Source organism: Alosa sapidissima, chromosome 16, assembly GCF_018492685.1.
Source record: "Alosa sapidissima isolate fAloSap1 chromosome 16, fAloSap1.pri, whole genome shotgun sequence".
Taxonomy (NCBI): domain Eukaryota; kingdom Metazoa; phylum Chordata; class Actinopteri; order Clupeiformes; family Clupeidae; genus Alosa; species Alosa sapidissima.
Window position 1 is genome coordinate 10,244,796 of NC_055972.1, and position 22,524 is coordinate 10,267,319.

The 22,524-nt window shown below is 40.7% G+C and overlaps 1 protein-coding gene across 1 annotated transcript in view; it reads right to left on the reverse strand.

Moving 5' to 3' along the window:
• Positions 1–21,970, reverse strand: part of chrm3a (cholinergic receptor, muscarinic 3a) — a 79,237-nt gene extending 57,267 nt beyond the window's left edge. The window contains exon 1 of the mRNA XM_042066182.1: positions 21,865–21,970. Coding sequence (XP_041922116.1) covers positions 21,865–21,970 — 106 coding nt within the window. The remainder of the gene's footprint in view (positions 1–21,864) is intronic.
• Between the last annotated feature and the right edge of the window lie 554 nt (positions 21,971–22,524).

Here is a 22,524-nt window from a genome sequence, read left to right on the forward strand (position 1 = left end):
CTGTCTCATTCAGTGCTTAACTGGGGATGAATTCTGTATATGAGCCAATTCTTTATGAATAAAACAAATTCTGCAAAATGTCACATCAGGAGGACTTCACGTTCGTTACGTTCACCAGAAGACTAGTTCAGTTATTAAATGTACTCCCCTCTGCAACCATCATATCTGTGCACTAGCACTTCATTCCCTGCACTGTTATGGGTTCTCCCTTGTCCATAGTGACAGTTTAAATCACTAACCAAGAGCCATGTCAGCACAATAACAATAATATGTGAAGCTTATTTCTCAGATGGTTTATACTTGTCCAACTACTCTGATGATTCCTAAGGCAACAGGTTGATTAACCATTTGACCAAATGACATCCTTCCCCTATACGCACATCATAGTTCAGTAGCCTCCAGCCATGCAGTTGTGGCAATGTCCTCTCCTTAAATATGATGATATGATTAAAATGGGGCTGGTAATAAATAATATATATATAGTAAATTATAAATATAGAAAATAAATAAATATAGAAAACAAAACTAAAAGCTGCGTTTGGGCCATATAGGCACAAAGGTGCTGATATTTGGGAATGTGCCACTTCCATCCACGATTAACAGTAAAATGTAAATAAACCAAAGAGAATCACTATCAATCATCTAGAAGTTAAAAGGATTAATCCCACGCCGTACCATTTATTAGAGTGGACATTGGATGGACATTGACAAACCAATTATGACTGGTGATTTTTGAACTCATGTTGCTATAACTGAGGAGAATTGCTTTATATGTGCTGACATTTCTTGTGACATGTTTTGCTTCTGCTCAGCCACCATTCACGCTCAACTCAATCACCACACACACACACACACACACACCAGCACATCTCTGTGAAGACCCTCACACCATATGGCTTCTTCCGAGACAATGTTCGAGGACAATGATGACATAAAAAATACCACGTGAAAGACAGGTGAGTATCCTGCATGTGTAGGCTATGATGAAAACCACAAATCAAAGACTGAACCCATACACAGACATCTAATATATGCCCCCTTGATCCATGAACAAACCACCTGGAGAGAGGGCTTGCTTCCACAGCCCGTCACAGAGTCACGTTACCTCACACAGAGCAAAGCAAAGCTATTGTATACCTCTGTAAAGGTATAAATACCAGTTTTGGAATGAATACCGGCCCAGATTTGGCCTTGAACTGTCGCAGATTCGGCACCTTAAAACATTCACGCAAATACAGTTAGGCATACTGTCGCAGCAGCAGTATTATCAAACTACCAAGGAAGGAAAGATCTCCTAGCAATAAGAATTCATTAATCACATGGGTTCAAATTCCTGCTCTGACTATGATCGACACGACTAAGATATGGAATATTACAGCTTATAACAATACAAAACTATTATATATCAAAGTAATTTCATGTTATTTGATAATTTATTCATCAAAAAGGTTTAGTCACCGATGAAAACTGACCGCGAAAAAATAGACGTTTGCAAGATCTCGTGGAGGAAGATATAAAATGAATATTCAGTCTATTCCCCAAAAAAAATGAGTTACAACTCTCGTGAATTTATTTCGCCACATTGAAGAAAGAATGGCAGAAAAATAAAGGATTGCTATTTGCGTAATCAATGTTCATAAAAAAAACAGTGTACTTGGGGCAAACACAGAAGTCTGTAGAAGAAGTGACTTCCGAAGCTAGAGAACACTGCATATTCCAGTACATCGACGCATATGACATAGTTTTAACAAGCAAAGTTGCTGTATGGATCTCATGAGGTTTGCGGTTCCTCTACCCAGGAAAAATGTATCCCAAAAAACAAGTTAATTATTGACTCTGTAATCGCTTAAACAAACCTGATATAGAACATTACAACAAAAGAAAAAAAACATAATATGCCAAGAGCATAGGGAAAACTGCATCTTCTTACCCGTGGAAACTGTTGGAGACGAGTTATTCAAGAGCGAAGATTCTGCAAAGGGAAAATGTACTGTCAAAGCAGTTTTCTCGCGTTCGCCAGTTCCAGTCCATGCGCAAACTGTCCCTTTACGCCGGTTACTGTAACAGATTTTGCATGAATTAGGTAGCGGTGGACTGATTTGTCTGTATGCTGCTCTATGGCCTGTCAGGTTACTGGGTCGGTCAGAACCCCCGTTCCGCTACCGAGCACTAATTACCAGACTGATGGAATCTCCCGGTGCGAGCAAGAGGAAGCGCCTCTCCCGGTGCATTACTGTGATTGGTTAAGGTGTCAATGACGAACCACCAGGTGGCATGCCTGTTATATTCACGCGAAATGCCACCTTGGGATATTAAAATATTTTGATATGTTCTTTTTAATAGCGCATTTAGATGGACTAGTAGCCTAGTAGTTGTAATGGTGATTAAAGTTAGGCATCAACATTTTAAGCCGCAGAAAACGTGTTATTGCGAGATTCTAGATCGTGGCTAAAATATGTGCAAGTAGTATTCATCTTTTTATAGAGGGTATGTCACTCTGACAACATGTTAAACAAATAACCGAGCCGCAATCCCCGTTGGAATTCATAAGCCAATTAGATGCACAGTTTGGGGTATGGTGAAGTAATTTCAGTGCAGTTTCTCCAGAAAACACAGACTGACTGTAGTCGACCGAGCTAAAGTTTGCATTCCTTACGTTCTGGATTTCTGCATTACTTTTTCAACCGTTCACAAAAACGCAGCAGTGCGCAATGGACTGTATTGCCGTGCGTCGAAAAAGAGTGAGACATTTCCCAATAATTAATCTGATTCTGAACAACATAACCAATACTCAGGGGTATATGTACCCATTTTCCATTTTTCGCGGTGGCCTATACATTATTCATTGTATTGACTTGTGTTTCAAAAAGGCAGGTGTTTGATGGCTTGGTGATCTCGGGTAGGCTATTTGATTATGGAAATCAGCCTGTGAGGCAAGAATGCGAAACATAGATGCTCTTAATAGGAAATGTCACAGTGGCACGTCTTCTTGAGTGTGTGCACGTTTGGCATGGACTGACGACAAATGTTTATCCACACACAGCGTCATCACAGGCCAGCATGTGTGTGCGTGTCAACATACCGTCATCCTCCCAACTCCAGCGTAATCAAAGTATTGATCAGGCTCATCACCCTTACCTACGCCAGAGTCGAAAAATAAATAAAAGCAAACCCAGGGGCTTGACCAGGGATACTGTATATGTCTCTGATTGTGAGCTGCAGTCAGCCCTGCTTGTAATCCCCGTTGGCAGAGGACTGCCAGTCATAAAGATAGAGTGGTAAGGTGACTTCTGCAGATAAGGCTAACGGTTTAAGAGCCTTGAACAGCCTTCCTCTGAGTATCTAAATGTGTAGTTAGTCCTGATGTGTGTGTTTGGGTGGGAATTCTTGGGAATGGTTTAATCATTAATATGCTATAAGCATACCATTTCCCTTTCATAGGCTAATACAACCTCAATGCAAAACCTTTGCAGGTTTGCAGTGTGACAACACTTTTTTGGGGGGGCTCTCAAGTGATAAGTATAATTTAAGCATAATACCGGTGTTCTGAAAGACTTCCTCATTGTTTTAAGTAACTGTTGAAGCATTAAATCACAGGATTATTTTAAAGGAGGCACAGTGCACTGTGCAAATCCTTCCCTCTGTTGATTTTTCAGTTTTGTTGCCCATACACAGTAGTCTGGTTTCAGCAGACCCATTCACTTTGTGAAGAGATTCTGGGTACTCTCCTGGAAAATGTTTCCAATAGCATCGTAATGGGCGTAGACATTCCGTTAACTTCCACATCATTGGTCCAGTCTAACCAATCACATTGATCAGGGAATCCTACTGTAATATTACCTCCTACTTCGCCTAACCATTACAAACTAATAAGCTGTCAGGAAACAATGTATTTGCCTTTGTTTTATAAATTAAGAGTTTGGTTTCAAAACGTTATATCCTCCATTTTTGAGAATTTTCATAAATCATTTTACATTTTGTTTTCCAAGTAATTTCAGTTGAACTGTAATTGGGTATTGTTATGTGATTTAACACAACTGCAATTTTATGATATTACTTGAAATATCAATTAAACAACATATTAATGTTTTTTTAAAAATGGAGATATAGCATTTTGGAACCAAACTCTTTAAATTTACTTTATTTTTTTATGTTTGCAGGTGTGCACTGTGAGCTGCCAGACTACTATCTCAATGGGATGTAAATGAGTTGATACTGGGTGGGGGGTGGCCAGGCTACAGTAGTACATAGACAAAAACAACAGATATCAGACACTGTTTACAAACTACTGACAGGAGCAACTGAACAGTTGAACTGATCTGACCAACATTACAAGATAATGTCCCTTATACGACTGACCATGCCATTAGCATGTTTTTATCATTTCTGTATTATAATAACAATGGAAGTTCAGAACTATATTCCAATTTCATACATACCGACCTGAAGTCCTATTGTAATTACAGGGGTAGAAGGCCAGAGCTTTTACTAACAGTGGCTGTATGTATTCTGTGACCTTTTGAGATGCCACAATATCAGAAGAAACTGACCTCAGTGAACCTAGTTAACTTCACATTCAATATGCTGGTCATCCTAACATCTCTCTGGACCAGTGAGATTCAGTGACAGAGAAGCAATCACGGGAAAGGACACAAGATACCCTATTAGTCTAGTCGATAGGTATTCCATACTCTAAAACATACTGAGAGAGAACATATTTATCATATGCCAGACCACTGAATTGAACTGAATTGTTAAGGGAATCATGCAGCATTGATTAAATATGGATGGGTTCTTTTAGATCACCCTACCAAATCTTCTCTTGTGGAGCAGGAGCATATGCACACAGTGACTTCTGTGTGCAAGGCATCTCTGCCTTCTGCCCCATGTGTGTACTCAGATGGTTTACTGCAATGACACCATTTGTAGAGGGATCCTTATATTGTGAGGAGTTAAGCCACAGCCAGATGCCATGATGGTTTGTTGGGGTAATATCCCTTTTAACATGTGTTTTTTCCCTTATTAAAAGGCACTGGTTAGATGAGAAATATGTTAATCTGGCCTGTGTCTGCCTCCGTGCTGTGTTTAGAAGTTGGGCCCAGTGTTTGTGTGAGGCATGATATTTTATTCATTTGACATTTGTTTTGGGCACTCGCTCTCATGAATTATTGTCATTTAAATGAGAAGGGTGGAATAGTCTAGCATAATCCCTACAGTGATAGATTTCAATGGTTCCCCAACATAGAAATGCAGACAAGAAATGTGCTCAGAATCAATTGGACTGTTTAATAACATTATGTGGATGACTATAAGTAGAGCAGGTGGTTGTGTAGTGTTGGGATGTAAGTGTCACCGCTGTGTGTGAGAGGCCCGGGGGTTTGATGATAACATTCAGGGGGTCCTTCTGAGACTGCAGTGCCCTCGCCGTCAGGGCTTAGGGACATATGGTCACACTGGTTGAGTGAACGTGGCATACATTCGTAATGGCTCTTGGCAACATAATCCACTCGTCAGGCCTTGCATGTGGTGTGCTTTCAGCAGGTCTCTCTCAGCCAACACATTCCCACTATACACAATGAGACACAGAATGTATGAGCAGGAACCTTCTGTATGCGGTTGTCCCTAGACATCATGAAAGCCAAAGAAATCAGTGTTGGTGATTCACAAGATGTCTAAAGAAACAAGGCTTAACAAGAGAATGTTGAAAGAACAGTCTTCAGGCTATCCATATACTTTTGTCAGCTTTCTGTAACTACTCACATCCAAGCACTGACCAGCAGTCCTTCATTTTCTAGCCTACCTTCAAGCTAGGATGTGTATTAGTATGTATGATCAGAATGTTGCATGATTACATGGCGTCACATCTCTCAATCAATCAATCTATTAATCAATTCATTGTTTATAGTGCCGTATCACCGTGCAACATAGTCTCAATACATGTAACAAATTTAAAAGGAAAATAACACAAAACACACACATACATACAACCAACAAGTAAAGTAATACAAGACAGTGTTATATATATTAAAAAAAACATTTCCATACAAATAACCACATCAAAAGTACTTAAAGGGATATTATAAAGGTGATGGATTTGATTCCATGCCAGTGTTCTCTTTAAAAATAGGTGGATTCTGGATTAAAAGATATCAACATCTTGTGCTCCCCGGCATATTTAGATCTGCTGACAGATCGCCTACATGACTTCAAAAGTTAAGATCAGTCAAAGTTTAATGCAAGCACAGACTGTTTATTGCACATTTTAAAAAATGTCAAGATGTTTAGCTCAGTAGCGCATAAATATTTGAAAGGTAATACTTTCTAGTAGCAAGCATCCTAACTTCTCCATCAAATTTATTGATAGGTAACAGTTGCCTTGGAGGAGAACTGAAATGAACTGGTGCATTTGAAGTGTGGACATTTATGAAGCTATATATTCGCTGGCAGCCAATTCTATTTGGTATGCCTGGCCCAGCAACACAACTTCTCACTGAAATGACAGAGTGGCTTCTACATCCCTGAGGTAAAGGGGTTCTAAATGATGCAAACGTCTAGGATGATGTCCATGAACATTAGTGGGCAAACACAAAACATCAGTGGGCAAACACAAATCTAGTTTCATAACATTTCAGAATTGTATTGAACAAGTGATGTTTAAAAGCGAACACAGCCAGTTTGAAAACGTAAATGATGGATATAGCTTACAAGGTTGACCAGCCAAAGCCTTTGTGCAGTTCTGTTGATGGGCGGTGTGCTTTTGGCTTGCGCCTGTGAATCAGATTGTCCCTGAGGGCTGTAAAAGATTTACCGTACGCTGCTCTAAAATGATCCTACCCATGCACTGACCTCTACTGTTTTGAAAATGCTTCATTGTCAACTGTTTAATGTTTGGTGCGGAAGCACACATTTGTATATTCAAAGGACATCACCACCAGTAAGGACATTAAGTTATAGTAGAAACGCTGGGTTACAGATTTGCTGGTTACTGATATGGCCATGTGAAATCATGATACTCCAGATATTATTAGATAATTATGTATTCAACTTTATCGATTTTTCTTTATTGACTTTCTATACCAAAGTATCAACAAATGTTGTTATCATGTTGTCAAATGTGCTTGATGTAATGTATGTATTTACCTGTGCTCATGCAATGCTCACTAAAAACAGAAATTGAATGAAATATTGTAGCAATTAATTTAGAGTGATTTTTAATTCTGTGTAGAGTGAATGATATGCTGTGCGAGCAGGTGAACGTGTGTAAATGTAGAATTCAGTGTTGAATGTGACATTTTAAAATGTCCAGTAAGTGGGCTGTTGAGTTAATGTCCTCGTAATTCATCCTGTTAGCGCTCAGAGTCTGTGCATTATGATTCTGATCCTGTGCAGGTTTCCTATAGTGTTTCCTCTCTATATGCCATCCTTGTCCGTGTTGTCTGTGTCCCCATATAAATACCCGTGCCAGTTAGTTAGCCATTCTGTAGCAGGGTCTGACGTGCCTGGTGTGTTAATAAAAGGCAAAGCACTGTCAGAGACTCTGAGGGAATCACTACTATATTTTCAGATGTAGACGACAGTGACAAGCTGCACAATACTTCAATATTACTGCCTCACTAGCGGTAATGGAGGTTATTGTTATGAGACAAACTTTTTGACCTGATGGTTCATAGCTGCAAACAGCCCTGTGGATGTGTGATATGTGGTGTATCTGTAACACAAGCAAATGTCCATTGAAAAGAAGATAAGGAGAGAGAAACACATCTCAGGGGAAGGGTTTATTTACATCTGATTATATTTATCTGAAACATTCTATTAAGATTGTGATTGTAGAGGAGCCCTATATGGTTTCACTTTACATCTTATTGACTCCACTTTTCATCTTATTGAACTGAACAAATGTCAGGAATCGTGTTTTTTTGGCTGTATTATGCATCTATGCCCAACGGTTGATTGTGTGGAGGCCTTCCAGTGTTTACATACCAGTGTGTCTGGTTGCGAACAGCAGCTGTGAGCAATTGAAAAAATATCTTCAATCTTTATGACATGTTGTCTCTATAAGATGGACATTAAATATGCCCTTGGACTAACATAATGTATCGCTTATGGAGGGGATGTTTGCAGATACCGGTAATCTATACATACTAAACAATATTTAACATCCTGGAGGACATCCAGATGGTTCCTAGTGTTTGTCAGTGTAATTACTTTTTGCTGAGTAAAAATACTGATATGTCTTCAACCTTTCTGACTGACAGTAAACATTAAGTAGATAGAGTGTGCATCCGGAGATCACTCTTTAACCTGTTTTCAGCCCTATTCCTCCCTTTGTCTTATTGTATTCCTTCACTCCTAATCTTGCTCTTGTCTGCAATTCTGGCACCAAGTGAAGGCCCTGTTATTTGTCCTTAGCATAGCCTGTGGCGCCCAGCTGGGGGTCTGATCAGACTTGTGGTGGTGCGCAGTGGTGGGAGGCCGATCATCAAAGAGCAGCGCAGCAGCCCTCAAAGCTGCACCCCCAGCTCAGAGAGAGCACCAGGCTCCCTGGATGCACACGTCTGCAGGGACATAGCCATCACGGCGTGCCTGCATGTGTTTGTTTGCAATGACAGAGTCTGAAATCAGACAACACAGGGGGTTGGACCACAACATCAGTAGGACAGGCTGCAATCAATGCCCCATACAGCCTGACAGATACAATGGATGATGTCATACTGCTCATGATTAAAAATTAAAAGCGTACTATCTGACTTCCTTCCTTCAGCTTTTTGAATTTATACTTATCCTCTAATAATTTCACAAAAATCTTGAAAATAAAAGATTAACTGAAAACTAGAACAATGTTTACATCCCATGCTCTGGGTTTCATCACTGTCCAGACATTCAGGGGATGAATTCCGCATTTGTACATCAATCATATCCGTTTTGGAGGAAAAACAGTATTGTGGACCTGTGTCAAATAAATTATAGATAATCAGTGCGGGGAAATTCAACGGAAAAATGGCGTATTTCAGTGAAACGATTATTCATGCAGAAATGTTTTCCTCGTCATTCTATTTTAATGCATATGTGATACAGAAAGATTCATGCAATATTGAGAAACCCAACAAAATATTACCAAAATGACAAAGTAAACTTGGCCTCCCAAATGTCTTCCCCCTGTCACAAGTCTATTCTGATTTTAGCTTGTGAATAACCCAGGTGACTTGGAAACATAACAGATGTCTGGCAGGGTATAGAAGCGGGTGTCGTCAGTTAAGCACAATAAAATGTCTCCCACATAAAGAAACAGTTTCTAGGCAGCTACTATCTCTATAGATTTAAAGACTTGCACTGAACTGAAATGGCTTTTTTGTTCTGTTTTCCATTAAGCTTGGAGATGCGACCTACAGTGGGTCAGTGTTGCACTGAGGCCAGTTGTCAAGGAAGTGGAATGTGGCCCTTACTGCACTGTGAGGGCATATGTGAAGCTAAGAGCAACTGAACTGACATGACTTTTTGAATGGAAAACACATTGTGCCAGAAAGTGATGAATCTATCTGCTATGTTGCAATGTTCTGGGAGAAAATACAAGTATTGCAGTGTTTGATTTAGCTTTCACAGATTCAAGATGGGACAGATGCTGCTTTCTCGTTGGTGTATTAGGAGTTGCATGTGGAAGAACCCATCCATCATCCAACGGAAGGTTTTTTTTCAGTGTGCCTTTGCTCAGAGACACACAGATTCTGTGGTATTCTGAACAGCAGGGGAGGTGCTGAACCAAGCACTAGTGGTTGTGTCATAGTTTGATGTATCCAACAGTTCAAAGCAGTGGAGCATTAGGGACATGAACATTGCCAAAATTCCCTCCACCTTTATATAGTATCTACACAGTTGTGTGGCTTTGTTTTCTTTTTGAGATTTTGGGGAGCGTCTTTGTCAAAAAGCATGCCAGTGCCCCATGGGAGAGTGTGGGTGCACAGTCCAACAGGCAGCAGGCCATGCAAAGGGACCTCCCACAGACCACAGATCAGAATGAGATGAAGCATTGAGTGCGGGGAACAACAGTTGTGAAAGGGATACGAGAGGCCGTGGTGATACTTGTTCCCCTTAACCATCATGTTCCCGAGCAGCTGGCCCAAAAACCTGGTCAGGTACCTGGGGAAGTTGCCTTAGAGCAGGGGTGTCAAACTCATATTAGGCAGTGGGCCAGATTTGTTGGAATGAGACCTCATGGGGGCCGTCATTGTCATGGTAATTTTCATTTCTCTGAGTGTTGTTTGATGATATACTCCTTTACTATACCCACTCATGAGCAAACAAGTACAAATCATTCACTCGTCATATCCTGCTCTTTCTCTCTTGAAACACGCTACTTCCATGTCAGTTTTTTGGCCTCTTCCTTCCTGAGGATGGTTTGTAGTGCTACTGTAGGTTTAATGAGTTTATCACAGAAATTTCTTATTACAAATTGTTGAAGACAGCTGGATGCGAATATCTTTTCTTTCTAATTTTCCCTTCCTACCCAAAACATGTTGGGGGCCGTATGAAACCTGCTGGCGGGCTTGATCTGGCCCCCGGGCCTTATGTTTGACACCCCTGCTTTAGAGCTTCAGATAGAAAGAGCTGAGCAACCCACTCTTGTCTTTGCCATCGTGGGTCAAATGCACTATCAAAGTCCAGAAAATAACAAATATCAAAAACACAGAAATAAGTAGACATGATAACAATGGTGATACAAAATCAAGTGTCTTAAGGGTGACTTATCATAACACATGTTGTATGTATTCATGTACATGTTGAGTACCCCTCAGTGTGCTGAACCTCAGGTATAGATCTAAACAAGGAATCTCTTTGGCTGACAAATAGGTTTGAAATACTTTGATATTGTTCTGAATATCTCTCATCTAAGCATGACTTCATGAAGTATTTCTGAGCTTTGTCATCTTGCATGAAGAAAATATCCAGCCAACCAATTTAAATGATTCTGGTGAAAGATTGTTGAGCGTCATAGCCAATTAAATTTCACCACTCTCTTCCATGCTCCTGCAGCAATGTCTGATTGGTTGAATCATTATAGTTCTTTTCCCACAAACTGAACGAATGGCTAGAGGGCTGTGGGGAGCATTTACTTGAGTTTGATAAAAGTGATCTGAATCACAAATTGCACGTGAGATGCCTGAGAGAAGGTTACACCAGCTAACCTATACTAGAGGATTTGTCTCAAACCACCTACTTGCACACTTCAGACGGAAGTATGCGGTTTGAGACACAGCCAGGGTCATATAGCTCCCTTTTAGCTATAGGCTAGCTGGTGTACAGTAATCCACTTCCACTGAATTATGCTAAGCTATGCTAACGGCTTGGTTATTGCATGCACAGAGAAGTGCAGAGTAGCCTATGTGTCCTCTTATCTACAGTGGGCATCGCTTTCAAATGACCACTTCATTCGCGCATTACGCGGCGTGAAGCTGCGAGAAGCTTTAGTACCACTTTCAGCCACTGTGCGTCGCTCTGCCACTGTACATCGCTCTGCCTGCCGTCCCTTACATAATTGTTGCCGAGAGTAATCCCAGCCTACGAATTCAATAACAAAATAAATCATGCATAATTAAACATTACCTCGATTTAGGCTACTTGGGTATGGCTTAAGGCTTGACTACACGAAAATCGAAATCGAAATTTGCTGTCTACATTATTGTCAGTGTTGGGGTTAACGCAACTACGCAAATCAAAACAGTGGTGTGATAATTGAGCCAGTAGAGAAATAACTGTTCAGAATTAATCTGTAGCCTTGGGTAGGCTTCTGCAGAAAACAATGTTGTTGCCGATTTAATACTATCTGGCGAAGTTTTTAACAGGCTACGCAATAGAGGCTTAGACAACTATGACCCACGTTTTGGTTTCGTAAATTAATTTGCCCTACTTCTTGACTGCAATGTAGTCAATTGACTGCTTGACATGTCATTTTTATTTTTCTGTAAACAATTACATCTGCTTTATGCCGCAGAATTACATTCATATTTGGCTGACTGCAGACGCGCCACTTCCCTCCCCATATTCCAATATTAAGATAGTATAAAGTGCTTTTTGTATAGGCTACTATCATAAAAAAAAAATAGTTAAAACGAATAGCTATTTGCAATTTGACAAAACACTGGTCCTCATTTTGCGAATGCGAGGACGATATGAGCCTGTTGCATTTAGTTAGATGTCCGAGTCACACATAATGTTTGAAAACCACTGGCTCGTAATCACAATAATTTAACACAAGACAGTTGGATAACCTACTTCATCATGTCCCCATGCCTACATTTTTGTGAGTAGCATAGAGATCGTTAAAAACAATAAAGTATGGCTCCGTTTGGGACATCGAAAACTTTTTTTAATTTTTAATAGACTAGGCCTACCGTCGAAGATGCTGACTTGCAAAAGCCTCGGGATAACACGTTATCTCCACTATCATCAGTCATGCCCCTTGATCAAAGTGGGGAATGAAATAAAAGTTTGATAACCACTGGCTTAACAAGTTACCTGCAGTCCAGAACACAGAATCTATTGCAATATTCTGATGATCGGCGATGATATCGGCAAATGTTTGTTTTCCAAAGTAAGAATTTCACTTCACCATGCACCTTCGACAATACCTGGCCTACCTGGTATCATTACAAACATTATTCTGTGTCCTAAAACTGGCATATTTTATGGCATTGTGTCATGTAAGTTCGTTGCAAAATCTAGAAAAATGTGTGAGGTGGTCAGCGGGGGACAATTGAGACACACATTGGATTGTGTTATTACTTGAACATTCCACACTATCCACAGCTGTGGTAGGCCTATCAGGGGCAGGAGGATTACTGTCAGCGCAGGCTTTATATAAAATTCTTCAACAGAAGGCCTCGAATGTTGTCTTGTTTGTGGAGCGCTTTGCTTCGCTTCTGTAATTTCGGCTTCATTGAAAATGAGGGCTTCCCTCAATGACCCTCCGAGAATAAATAAAGGTTGAATGAATGAATGAATGCAGGCTTGCCCAAAATATGGCATGTGGTTTGCGCAGCCTACAGTAAATAACAGACCCGCCAGAATGTGCGTTATGATGCTTTTTTACGAGCAAGATGTTTTTGGTACCCTGCGCACACTGCATGTTCTTAAATAACAATGATCATCAGTAATATTCGACCATTAATTTGGGTAAATGGGCAAGCGTGACCACCTTGATTGGCTGATTGGCTGATGATTGTAACGCGGGCATGATTCCAAACACCTCCCTTACGATGATGAGTGACAGGTCTCAGAATGCGTGCGCTACACAAGGACGGAAGATGATGAATAACTGGGGCCGTAGGCTATTCACAAAGGCTTTTATCTTACTACTAGGAGTAGGCTACTCCTAAATCGCACTTAAAGATTTTAGATTGGAGTTTTCTCTTAAAAGTTATTCACAAAGCCTTTCAGACAACTCCTAAACTAGGAGTGAGTCTTCGTGGCTATGGATGACGTCATTACTCATGCACGAGCTTGACTGAAGTGACCACCTTGATTGGCTGACGATTGTAACGCGGGAATTCCAAACACCTCTCTTCCGATGATGACTGACAGGTGACAGGTCGGAGAATGCGTGCGCTACTAGTGTGAAGGACGGAAGATGATTAATAACTGAATAAAAAGGCCTAGCCTAAATGAATAAAGAGTAAGGCAAAACAAATAGCTTAGTAGCCTAATGAAACAGGCCTATGGATTGATGCAGTAGCCTACCTTTGCAACATTTATTAAATTAATCTGTCACCATATCCCTAGGCTACGTTTGCAAAGAGGAGAACATTTTAATTTGATTCACAATGAAACGTTACATTTCATTTCCATGTTAACAATGAATAGTTTGTGTTGTTGTTGGTGGCGTTATTGCATCCCTTTTATGAATGCAAAATTGTTCCCTTGCAATTGGAAGCTCCTGTTGCAGCATAGGCTATTTCAAAACATCGCAACGTAAAATGCCACAAAAAAGCTGTTTATGAATAGGTCTTAGTGAGTTAGGAGTCCTCTCGACTTAAGCTGTCCCAGACTTAGGTGCTACTTTTAGGTCTAAAATGCTTCGTGAATTACTTTTTGTGAAAAAATTAGGAGTCCTAAAGTTAGGAGTGACACGCCCATTATTTTTAGGAGTTGCTCCTAAATTCGCCAGTTAGGAGCTACTTTTAGCCTTAAAATTCTTTGTGAATACGGCCCCTGAATAAAAAGGCCTAGCCTAAATGAATCAAGGCAAAACACATAGCCTAGTAGCCCAATGAAACATACGGATTGATGTAGTATCTTGTAACATTATTAAATTATTCTGTTACTATGCCTACGTTTGCAAAAGGGAACATTTTAATTTGATTCACAATAATGTTACATTTAATTTACATGTTGACAATGACTAGCCTAGTTTTGGTTGTTGTTGGCGGCGTTATTGCATGTTAGTTATGCCTACAATGCAAAATTGCTTCCTCGCGATTGGAAGCTCCTGTAGCTGCATAGGATTTCAAAACCGCAGGTTTGTGAATAGGTCTGTGAGTAAGGAGTCCTCTTGACTTCTTTTAAGCTGTCAGAGGTGGGAAGGTGTGATTTTTTGGGGGAAGGGCCGGATTAACTGGGCACAATTGTCTGATGGCCCCCCTTCCCCCCAGCCAACGTGAATCGGGTGGTTAGTTAATAGGCCTATCGTGAAGATTTTTCCTGCCATCTAAGGCACGAGCGCATCTGTGAGGCCAAGCCTCACCAAGTAGCTCGTTTGTTTACAACTAACATTCCATTTAATTAAACTGCTTTATAGGCTATGCCGAAATAGTTTTCAACATTTTGAATATTAGTGTCGGGTGAATTGAAATGTTCTCAAAGTAGCCTTATGGCTGAAAGCTGCTTGGGACACCCCCCCCCCCCCCCCTTCCTGCACTCATTGTTTCAAAAGGAGTAATTTTGGCTTTGTCAGAACTGAAGAGCTGTGGATGGCACGGCACGGTATGCCCAATGAAAATAAATTAACGCAACGCAACACAACACAACACAGACCCCGCTTCTCTCGCGTCAGTCACTGACATGAACGAAACACAGAACCCGCTTCTCTCACGGCAGTCACTGACAGTAACCTAGAATAAATGCATGGGGAAAAACACTTCCCCATGACAAAGACATCGTAAAACACTGAAAGTTAATATTTTGTCACTAGCAACATTCATCTGTCCTTTGTCAAATGTATTATGTTCCAAGTACCCTATGCGTAATTCTGCTTCATAAAGTTGAACAAATACATTTGCTTATTTCACAGAAAAATATAAATAGCCAGTCTACAGTGCAGAGTTGGTAAGTTATGGTAGGCCAACTTGCAGTGAACATACAAAGAGGGGAAATTATTTCTCTTGCAGCTGAGTAGCCTCAGGTGCGCACGTAGACATAAGGCCGAACATGCAAGCGTCAATGAATCGTGCTCTCACGGCAATCGCACCGTTAAACTTAAATAGGTTAACATCACTCTAAGTTCGCCTTCAAGCAAGGAAAACGATGATTTGAAGACATCTGTTTCGTTGGAAGGGCAAGGGGTAGCAACAGGGCAACACAGAGACAGGCCCGATGGCAGGGCTGTTATGAGAGTATTAAAATATAGGATATTCTACGGGAAAACATTAAAACGGCAAGACAGCGGGGAAAGTTAAAATACGTGATAAACACGGAAAAAGTTGGCATGCATTGTTTCGGTCCCCGTGCACAGGGATTATTTGTCATACTATTTATCACATATGATTATTTGTGAAATTGTGCAAACAGGCGCAACACATTTGAAAAGGAAGGACTGGTAGCATGCAAGCTCACGGGAAAGATTGATTTAAGAATGTTATCACAAAGTGTGTGGCTGTGGCGCGGGCGGAAGACAATTGGCAGGGGAGGGTCATGTCTTTTTTTAACAATTCTGTCGGAGGGTCATTGAACAATTTCTAGCAGGCAAGAGAGGGTCATGCAACTTCCAACTGAAGCACTCAAAATTCCTCCGGTGGCCCCTTCAATAAATAACGATCAGTCCCTAGATTGCTGCTGGGCTATATGTCTTGGTTCTGTTAACAACTTATTGTCAAACGCATAGCCTATCTCGCGGTTGCATCCATTACAAACAAACATGCAATGTGAACGTCTGGGATTGGGGAGAGCACTAAATGCTCTTCTGAATAAGCACGAAGTCAAACCTTTAAATGAAAAACACTCTTTAATAATCCAAAAAAAAATAAACCGCTAATGAAGTAAACTTGTGACCATCAAAAATCGTTTATCGCTCGTAACTCCGTGATACCAGGACGTAACAGGAAGGCATTTGGCTGAGCAACGGAGGTTAATATGCTCCATGTTTTGTCCAAATGATGACTGTCTATCATCGTTGCACTCGGAGAAAAACGGAATGTTTCATTCGTCCCCGTTTCAATCGTCCCGGTTGTACCTACTCAAAACGCAGATAGAACCTTATTATTCTAAGGTAGCGAAATAGCGTTCAGCATGATTCATGCCCAATGAATTCCCCCTGTTAAAGTGTTCGCCTTTGTAGTTTGGTTTCGTGATAGCCTATGATAAACGGCTTATGGCCAAATATGTGAAAACGTTAAAATACAGTAGGCGATAAACCCGGAAAAAGTTGACAGTGATTTTTTCATAATCACTTTGGAGGGTCATAGAAAAATGTATTGCTGGCGAGGGAGGGTCACGTCGGAGGTTAATACTCTATATTTTGTCCAAATGATGTCTGTCTATCATCGTTGCACTCGGAGAAAACCAGAATGTTTAATTTGTCCTGCGTCTCTACGGCTGCAAACGGAATTCACTCGCAGTTAACCAAATATTTCTTTATTAGGGCAGGCATATTTCTGGCTATTACATTATTTCTAAACCAGTCTGCTAAAGTCTGTAGTGAAGTCTGTGTAGGGTTTTCCAGGCTCCATTTCTTTTTACGAGACACCCTGCTCACTTGAGCCATCTACCGGTTGTTTGGGTCGTTGCAGCGTCTCACTGGAAAAATACAAATTAAAGTCGCGTGATACCGCGTGATCCCACGCGCGGACCGCGAGTGAAGCTGGCCAATTTGAAGCACTGCCCACTGTAACTGTTGGGTAGAAGGCAAAAAGCTGGTGTGCTTCTTTCAAGGCTTGACATATTCTGCTTCACAGATGACCTGATTAAAGTGGTGCAAATAAGGGTCACTGAAACGTTTTCACTTTAGCCAAGACAGAATTTAAGGGGTGTTGTTTAATTTCTTTATTTAATTCAAGAGGGGACATTTAATTTATGCATATAGCCAATTACATGGTCTTGCTCCCAAATGGCCTCAACCTGTGGCAACTTCCTCCATCCAAATTCAGACATCCAGATGTAATAATCCTGTCTGAAGTGTCAGCAGATGTCTAGGATAGGATATCAGAATTATCCTGAGGTTTGGGATGTAATGAGAAGTGGCAGGTGTGTGTGTGTGTGTGTGCATGCCTGCCTGTGTGCGTGTGTCCGTGCAGGTGTGTGTGCGGGTGTACAGTATGTGTGTTTCATATTAGTATTCCATGAAGGTATAACCAGGCAGTAATGTCAGTCTGATGAAGCCTCTAATGATGGATAAAAACATAGCAAGTGAACAAGGAGAGGTCTCTGGCAAAGTCTCAAATCAGATTACCGTTTCAGATAGACTCTTGTGTCTGTATAATGAATGCGTTTTCATGTGTTTGTGCTCATGCTTCTTCGAGAACATCGGAAATTAACAAACGTACAGTCTGAAGAAGTGAATCAGTGATGCAAGTGAGTGATGGTCATCGCATTCCAATTTTGTTTGTGCATCAAAAAAGTCAAGTGAGATTTCTTTTACAGGAAATTGGTATACAAAAATAAGCATTTCTGTAAGGATAAGTTGCCATCTAAGAGTTCATCAGCTCAGTCTGTCTGGCGTCCAGTGTGGGCCCCACCGGGCATTTTGTTTTAAGCTTTTTTGTTTCCATTCTTTATCAACACATGTACTGTGGATGGTGTCTCCTTAAGGGCATCTGCCAAAGCACAGAGCCTGTGCCTCTTCAGATGTCAAAGCATGGCAGCTATTATGGCTAACTCATGATGTCTAGCAATGAGTCCAGGAAGCTTTGTGTTTGCCTGTTAGCAGTTAAACCTCATGTAAAATTTTGTATAGATAAGAATAAGGAAATAGCAATGTGGCTATACGTTTTTTGAGTATCATTATGACTATTTCCCAACCCACTGACATATGTTTTGATTTGAATTTGGAATGAATTTGGTCATTAGTCACTAATTAGCCCATTATTTGTTCATGTGAAATGATGTTGAGTTTGACAGATGTTTGGCATGAGAGCCTAAATTGCGATTGTTCCTTCTAACCCATGGTCCCCCTGGCATCACGGCCTGTGATTGACTGATAATGGGAGCTGCCATCTCCTTATTTGGAGTGAGAGCACTGAGTCTTTATCTCTCATCAGGCCTGCACACTCTGACATTAACACGCTGTGCTTGAGCCACTTTATCCATTCACTACCAATGCCAGGGAAATGTCAATGAAGCGAATGAGGACAGGAGATCACAGTTACTCAGGGAATGGACCTGGACATTTACGCCAGCCTTCGAATGCTAATCCCTGGATTGGGCAGTGGAGGAAGAGACCAAAGAATGAGAAGGAGTCACAGCAGCACAAGCTTTAAAACAGCTTAGACAGCTCCGTTTGTGGAATAGTTTAATTTACAAACATGAAGTTGACTCATACAACCACCACTGTTTTTATATATTGTGATCATGGTCAGCCATGACTCATTTTCCAGATGCTGTATTAGAAAGAGCATGAAATGCAATCAGCCTACTTGGTCATTACCAAAACTGTTTGATTTGAATTGGCATGCACACATGAATCCCAAGTTCCCATTGTGGGTGATTATCTGTTGTACCATGTGATTAAATGACACACACTTTCCCGCATTTGCTCAATTGTTTTTGCCATGTTATGGTAAATCAACACCTTTCACTGGATGGCTTTCAAAAGCAGGATTTTAATTGCAATCCCGGTCATTTTGTGTGCATCCAGAGGCAGTGAAGCGGCACAGGAGCAGAGCAGGCCACTTCTTCTTCCTCCTCTCTACTCCACACAGGCTGCTCTGGCAGCTCTTGGCAACCAGGACGTTAGGCCCCAATAAGCATGATTAAAACTCAAAACAAACAGTCTGCCAAACAACAAGACAGTCATTTTGTGTAGTTCAGAGCACGAGGAAAAACAGTGCCTTTGAAAATGGACTCACATTTTCCATTTAAGGTCCTGTTCTGTGATTGTGTCCATTTTAATTTGTGGTGAATGTGCTGCATTGTAACAGATGTGGTAACACGAAACATAAACACACTTTCACCTTTGGACATCACTACCATGCATTCAGATCAAATCAGTCACCAGACTTCAACAACTATGTTGAACTTTAGTTTGGAAAATGACCAGCTGTGCACAGAAATCAAAATCACATATCTCATTTTTATCTAAGGCACTGACAATCTTGATATCAGAAAAGCCATTGATAGCATATCTCACCGAGACTTGAAATGTCTCATTAATATCTCAACAATTGTAGCCTATGAGCGTTCATTCAATGCAGGCGTCTACGCGAGAGAAACTGAAACTAATCGATAACGTTGGTATTAAAGCTCCGCTTTTTCTCCATTTCCTACCAATGTATGATGCTTGCATGAGGGAAACATCCCAAAACAATAGCACCCATATAATTGTTGCTGTTTTGACAAGTATTTCTTTTCTTATGCAAGCATCATGCAACCATGCAAAAGCAATGAAACTAATTATATCCTTACTAATTACATTAGCAATGAAACTAATTATATCTTTACTAATTACATTAGTAAAGCAGTCCTCTGATGTGCATGTCACAAAACATTTAAGTGAAAGTGCATGTATAACAGTATAGGCATAATAATGATTGTGATAATGATAATGACAATTTGATTTGGAGGGAGTGGGGTAGATGAGCCCTATGACCCCAAAGTCTGCCATGACTGGGCCTTAGGTCAAAGAAGTTTGAGAAAGGTTGGTCTACAAAACCTGCATCAGATTGAGGTTTGCAGTGATGCGCCTGAAGGCACGGGTTAAGGACCCAGTCAGTTACGTCACAATATGCACATTTGTTTAAATTCATACCTACGTAATCACCATGACCAAAATTGTACTTTTTTTTACTTTGAATCTTGAAAAAAAAATATTGACCTACCTACCGACCCATTTTTAAAAAAAAAATTTTGTCTATTACTGCAAACAAGAATATTTTTAAGGATGGCCTCAGGACTGTGAAAATGGCTGACATTGAACCACAGTGCTTTAAATGGGAGCCCCCAGTATCAGTCATCAAGGCATCAAAATCTGCCACAAACACTTACAACACACAACATCACTCATAAACACACACACACACACACACATAGAACCACCACTGTTCAAGAGACCATTTTGGGGCTAAATGTGCTTTTTCTCATTTGGTTGTTTTCTGTTTGTTTAGAGCAGAATGAGCCACTGCTGTTCAAAGGGCCCATTTGGGTGGAATTATTATTATAATTTATGTTATTATTATTTACTATAGGGTTCTAGAATAAATAAAACAGTGTGTTTGAAATAATGGAATTTGTGCTCTCTCATGGGTCTGTTGATCGGGGGGAGGGGGCATTCAAGCAGACGTAGGACTTTCATGTACTTCGATCAGGGGGGAGGGGGCGTGGCACCGTGCCAATGCCACGCCCCCTCCCCCCTGAGAAACAAAGTCTCACTCCTTGCAAACTTCAAAACTTGAGAGCCCTGGTTTACAGCCATCTTGAATTTAGTCACGATAAGTCGAGCGACGAGTATGAATGATCAGGTATGATAAGGGATCAGATTCCAAAAATAATTCCGTGGAAATGCATGGATTCCAGTTGCTGCTACTGGAAGAAACTGGAAGTCCAGGTGCTAAGATAGCCTATCTGCAGTCCAGATTTGTCAAATTAAGTGCAATGGAATGAAAAACATGACTAAGAATACCCCATACTGTTGAGCAACTGAAATCCTATATTGGGGATTAATGGGACAACATTTCATTCTATAGCAAATGGTCTCCTCAGTTCATAAACATTTACAGAATTTTGTTAAATGAAGAGGTGAGGCAGCACAGTGGTAAACATGCTCCCGTCCCAACTTTTTTTGAAACATGTTGCTGGCATTAACTTCAAAATTAACATATATTTCCATGAAATAGTCCAAATTTTCATTTTCAACATTTTATATGTTGTCTATGTCCTTTTTGCTGCTAAATATGGGTTTACGAGACTTGTATATTATCACATTCTTTTATTATTTGCATTTCACACAATGTCCCAACTTTTTCTGTTTTGGGGTTGTATCATATAGTTGTAGTAGCCTATATTATCGCCGTACTAATTGTTTGTGCTACTCATAAACTGTATATAGTTCAAAACAGTCTATGGTGCTATTAAGTGTCGGTGCTCATGCCTTTATGTTTTCCACACATGCTTGTGTATTTCTGTTTCCTTTTCTTCTTTTTTAACATTAATCTGCCAGGGACTGCAGATAAAAAGTAGCTTGAATGGCTGAATCTGGTACATTTACATGGCTTATTTAAATTAGAGAACACTGTCCCTTTTAAAATAGATAAACGGGATTGCAAATAAGCTCCGGTCGGTCTGCGTTGAGGCCTTTCACTGTTTACTTAATCGAAACAGTTACTCCAAATGTGGGTGTGTTTGAGATTAACTTTGTGTTGACGGATAAGGAGCATTTCTCTAATAAGGCTCTATGGAGGACGGCAGCAGCATTGTCACTGCAGTGTCAGTGAACTGTGTTGTGTTTACCGGCTCTTCTCTCTGTTGCTTTGCCCAAGCGGAGCCTCTGCTGATTAAAAGCCCCTTTTAAAGGCTGCTGCTGCTGGAGGTTTCTGTTTGCTTTGGGGCCTGTCATGTTTTGTCTTGCTTTGCCATGATTATCTTGTCTTTTTGTTTGTATTTTCTTTAGGTTCAAGTGTAGCTTAATTAGGACCACGGAATGGTTCTCTGTACGTTTTTGTCACTGTTATAAAATGGGTTAGCCGTCTTTTTAGTTTGTAAGAGGGCAGTGCAAGGACAACCGTGTCTTGTTTGTTATACTGGTTTGTTATCCTGTTATCCCTCTCACTGTTCATTGTTTTCTTATTTGATTAATTTGGCCTGCCTATTTTAATGAATCCAGGCTTAGACATTTTAAGGCAACATGTTTTGATCTTTGACTGTGTAAATTGTGCCTCACAATTCTCCCCGGAGGGCCTCAATAGGGCTAGGATGGGCTCTCGCAGATCTCACAGAATACTGTATGTGGTTGACTTGGAAAGGGAACTTATTTGTGTGGTATCCATTTGTACTGGCTGGTCCTGTCTGTGCCAGTCTGTGCCAACCAGAGCTGGGACGCTGCTGAAAGGTGTGATGTGGCTACAGCTGGCGCTGCAGGTGAAGCGGCAGCAGCAGGGGAGTGGTGCAGAG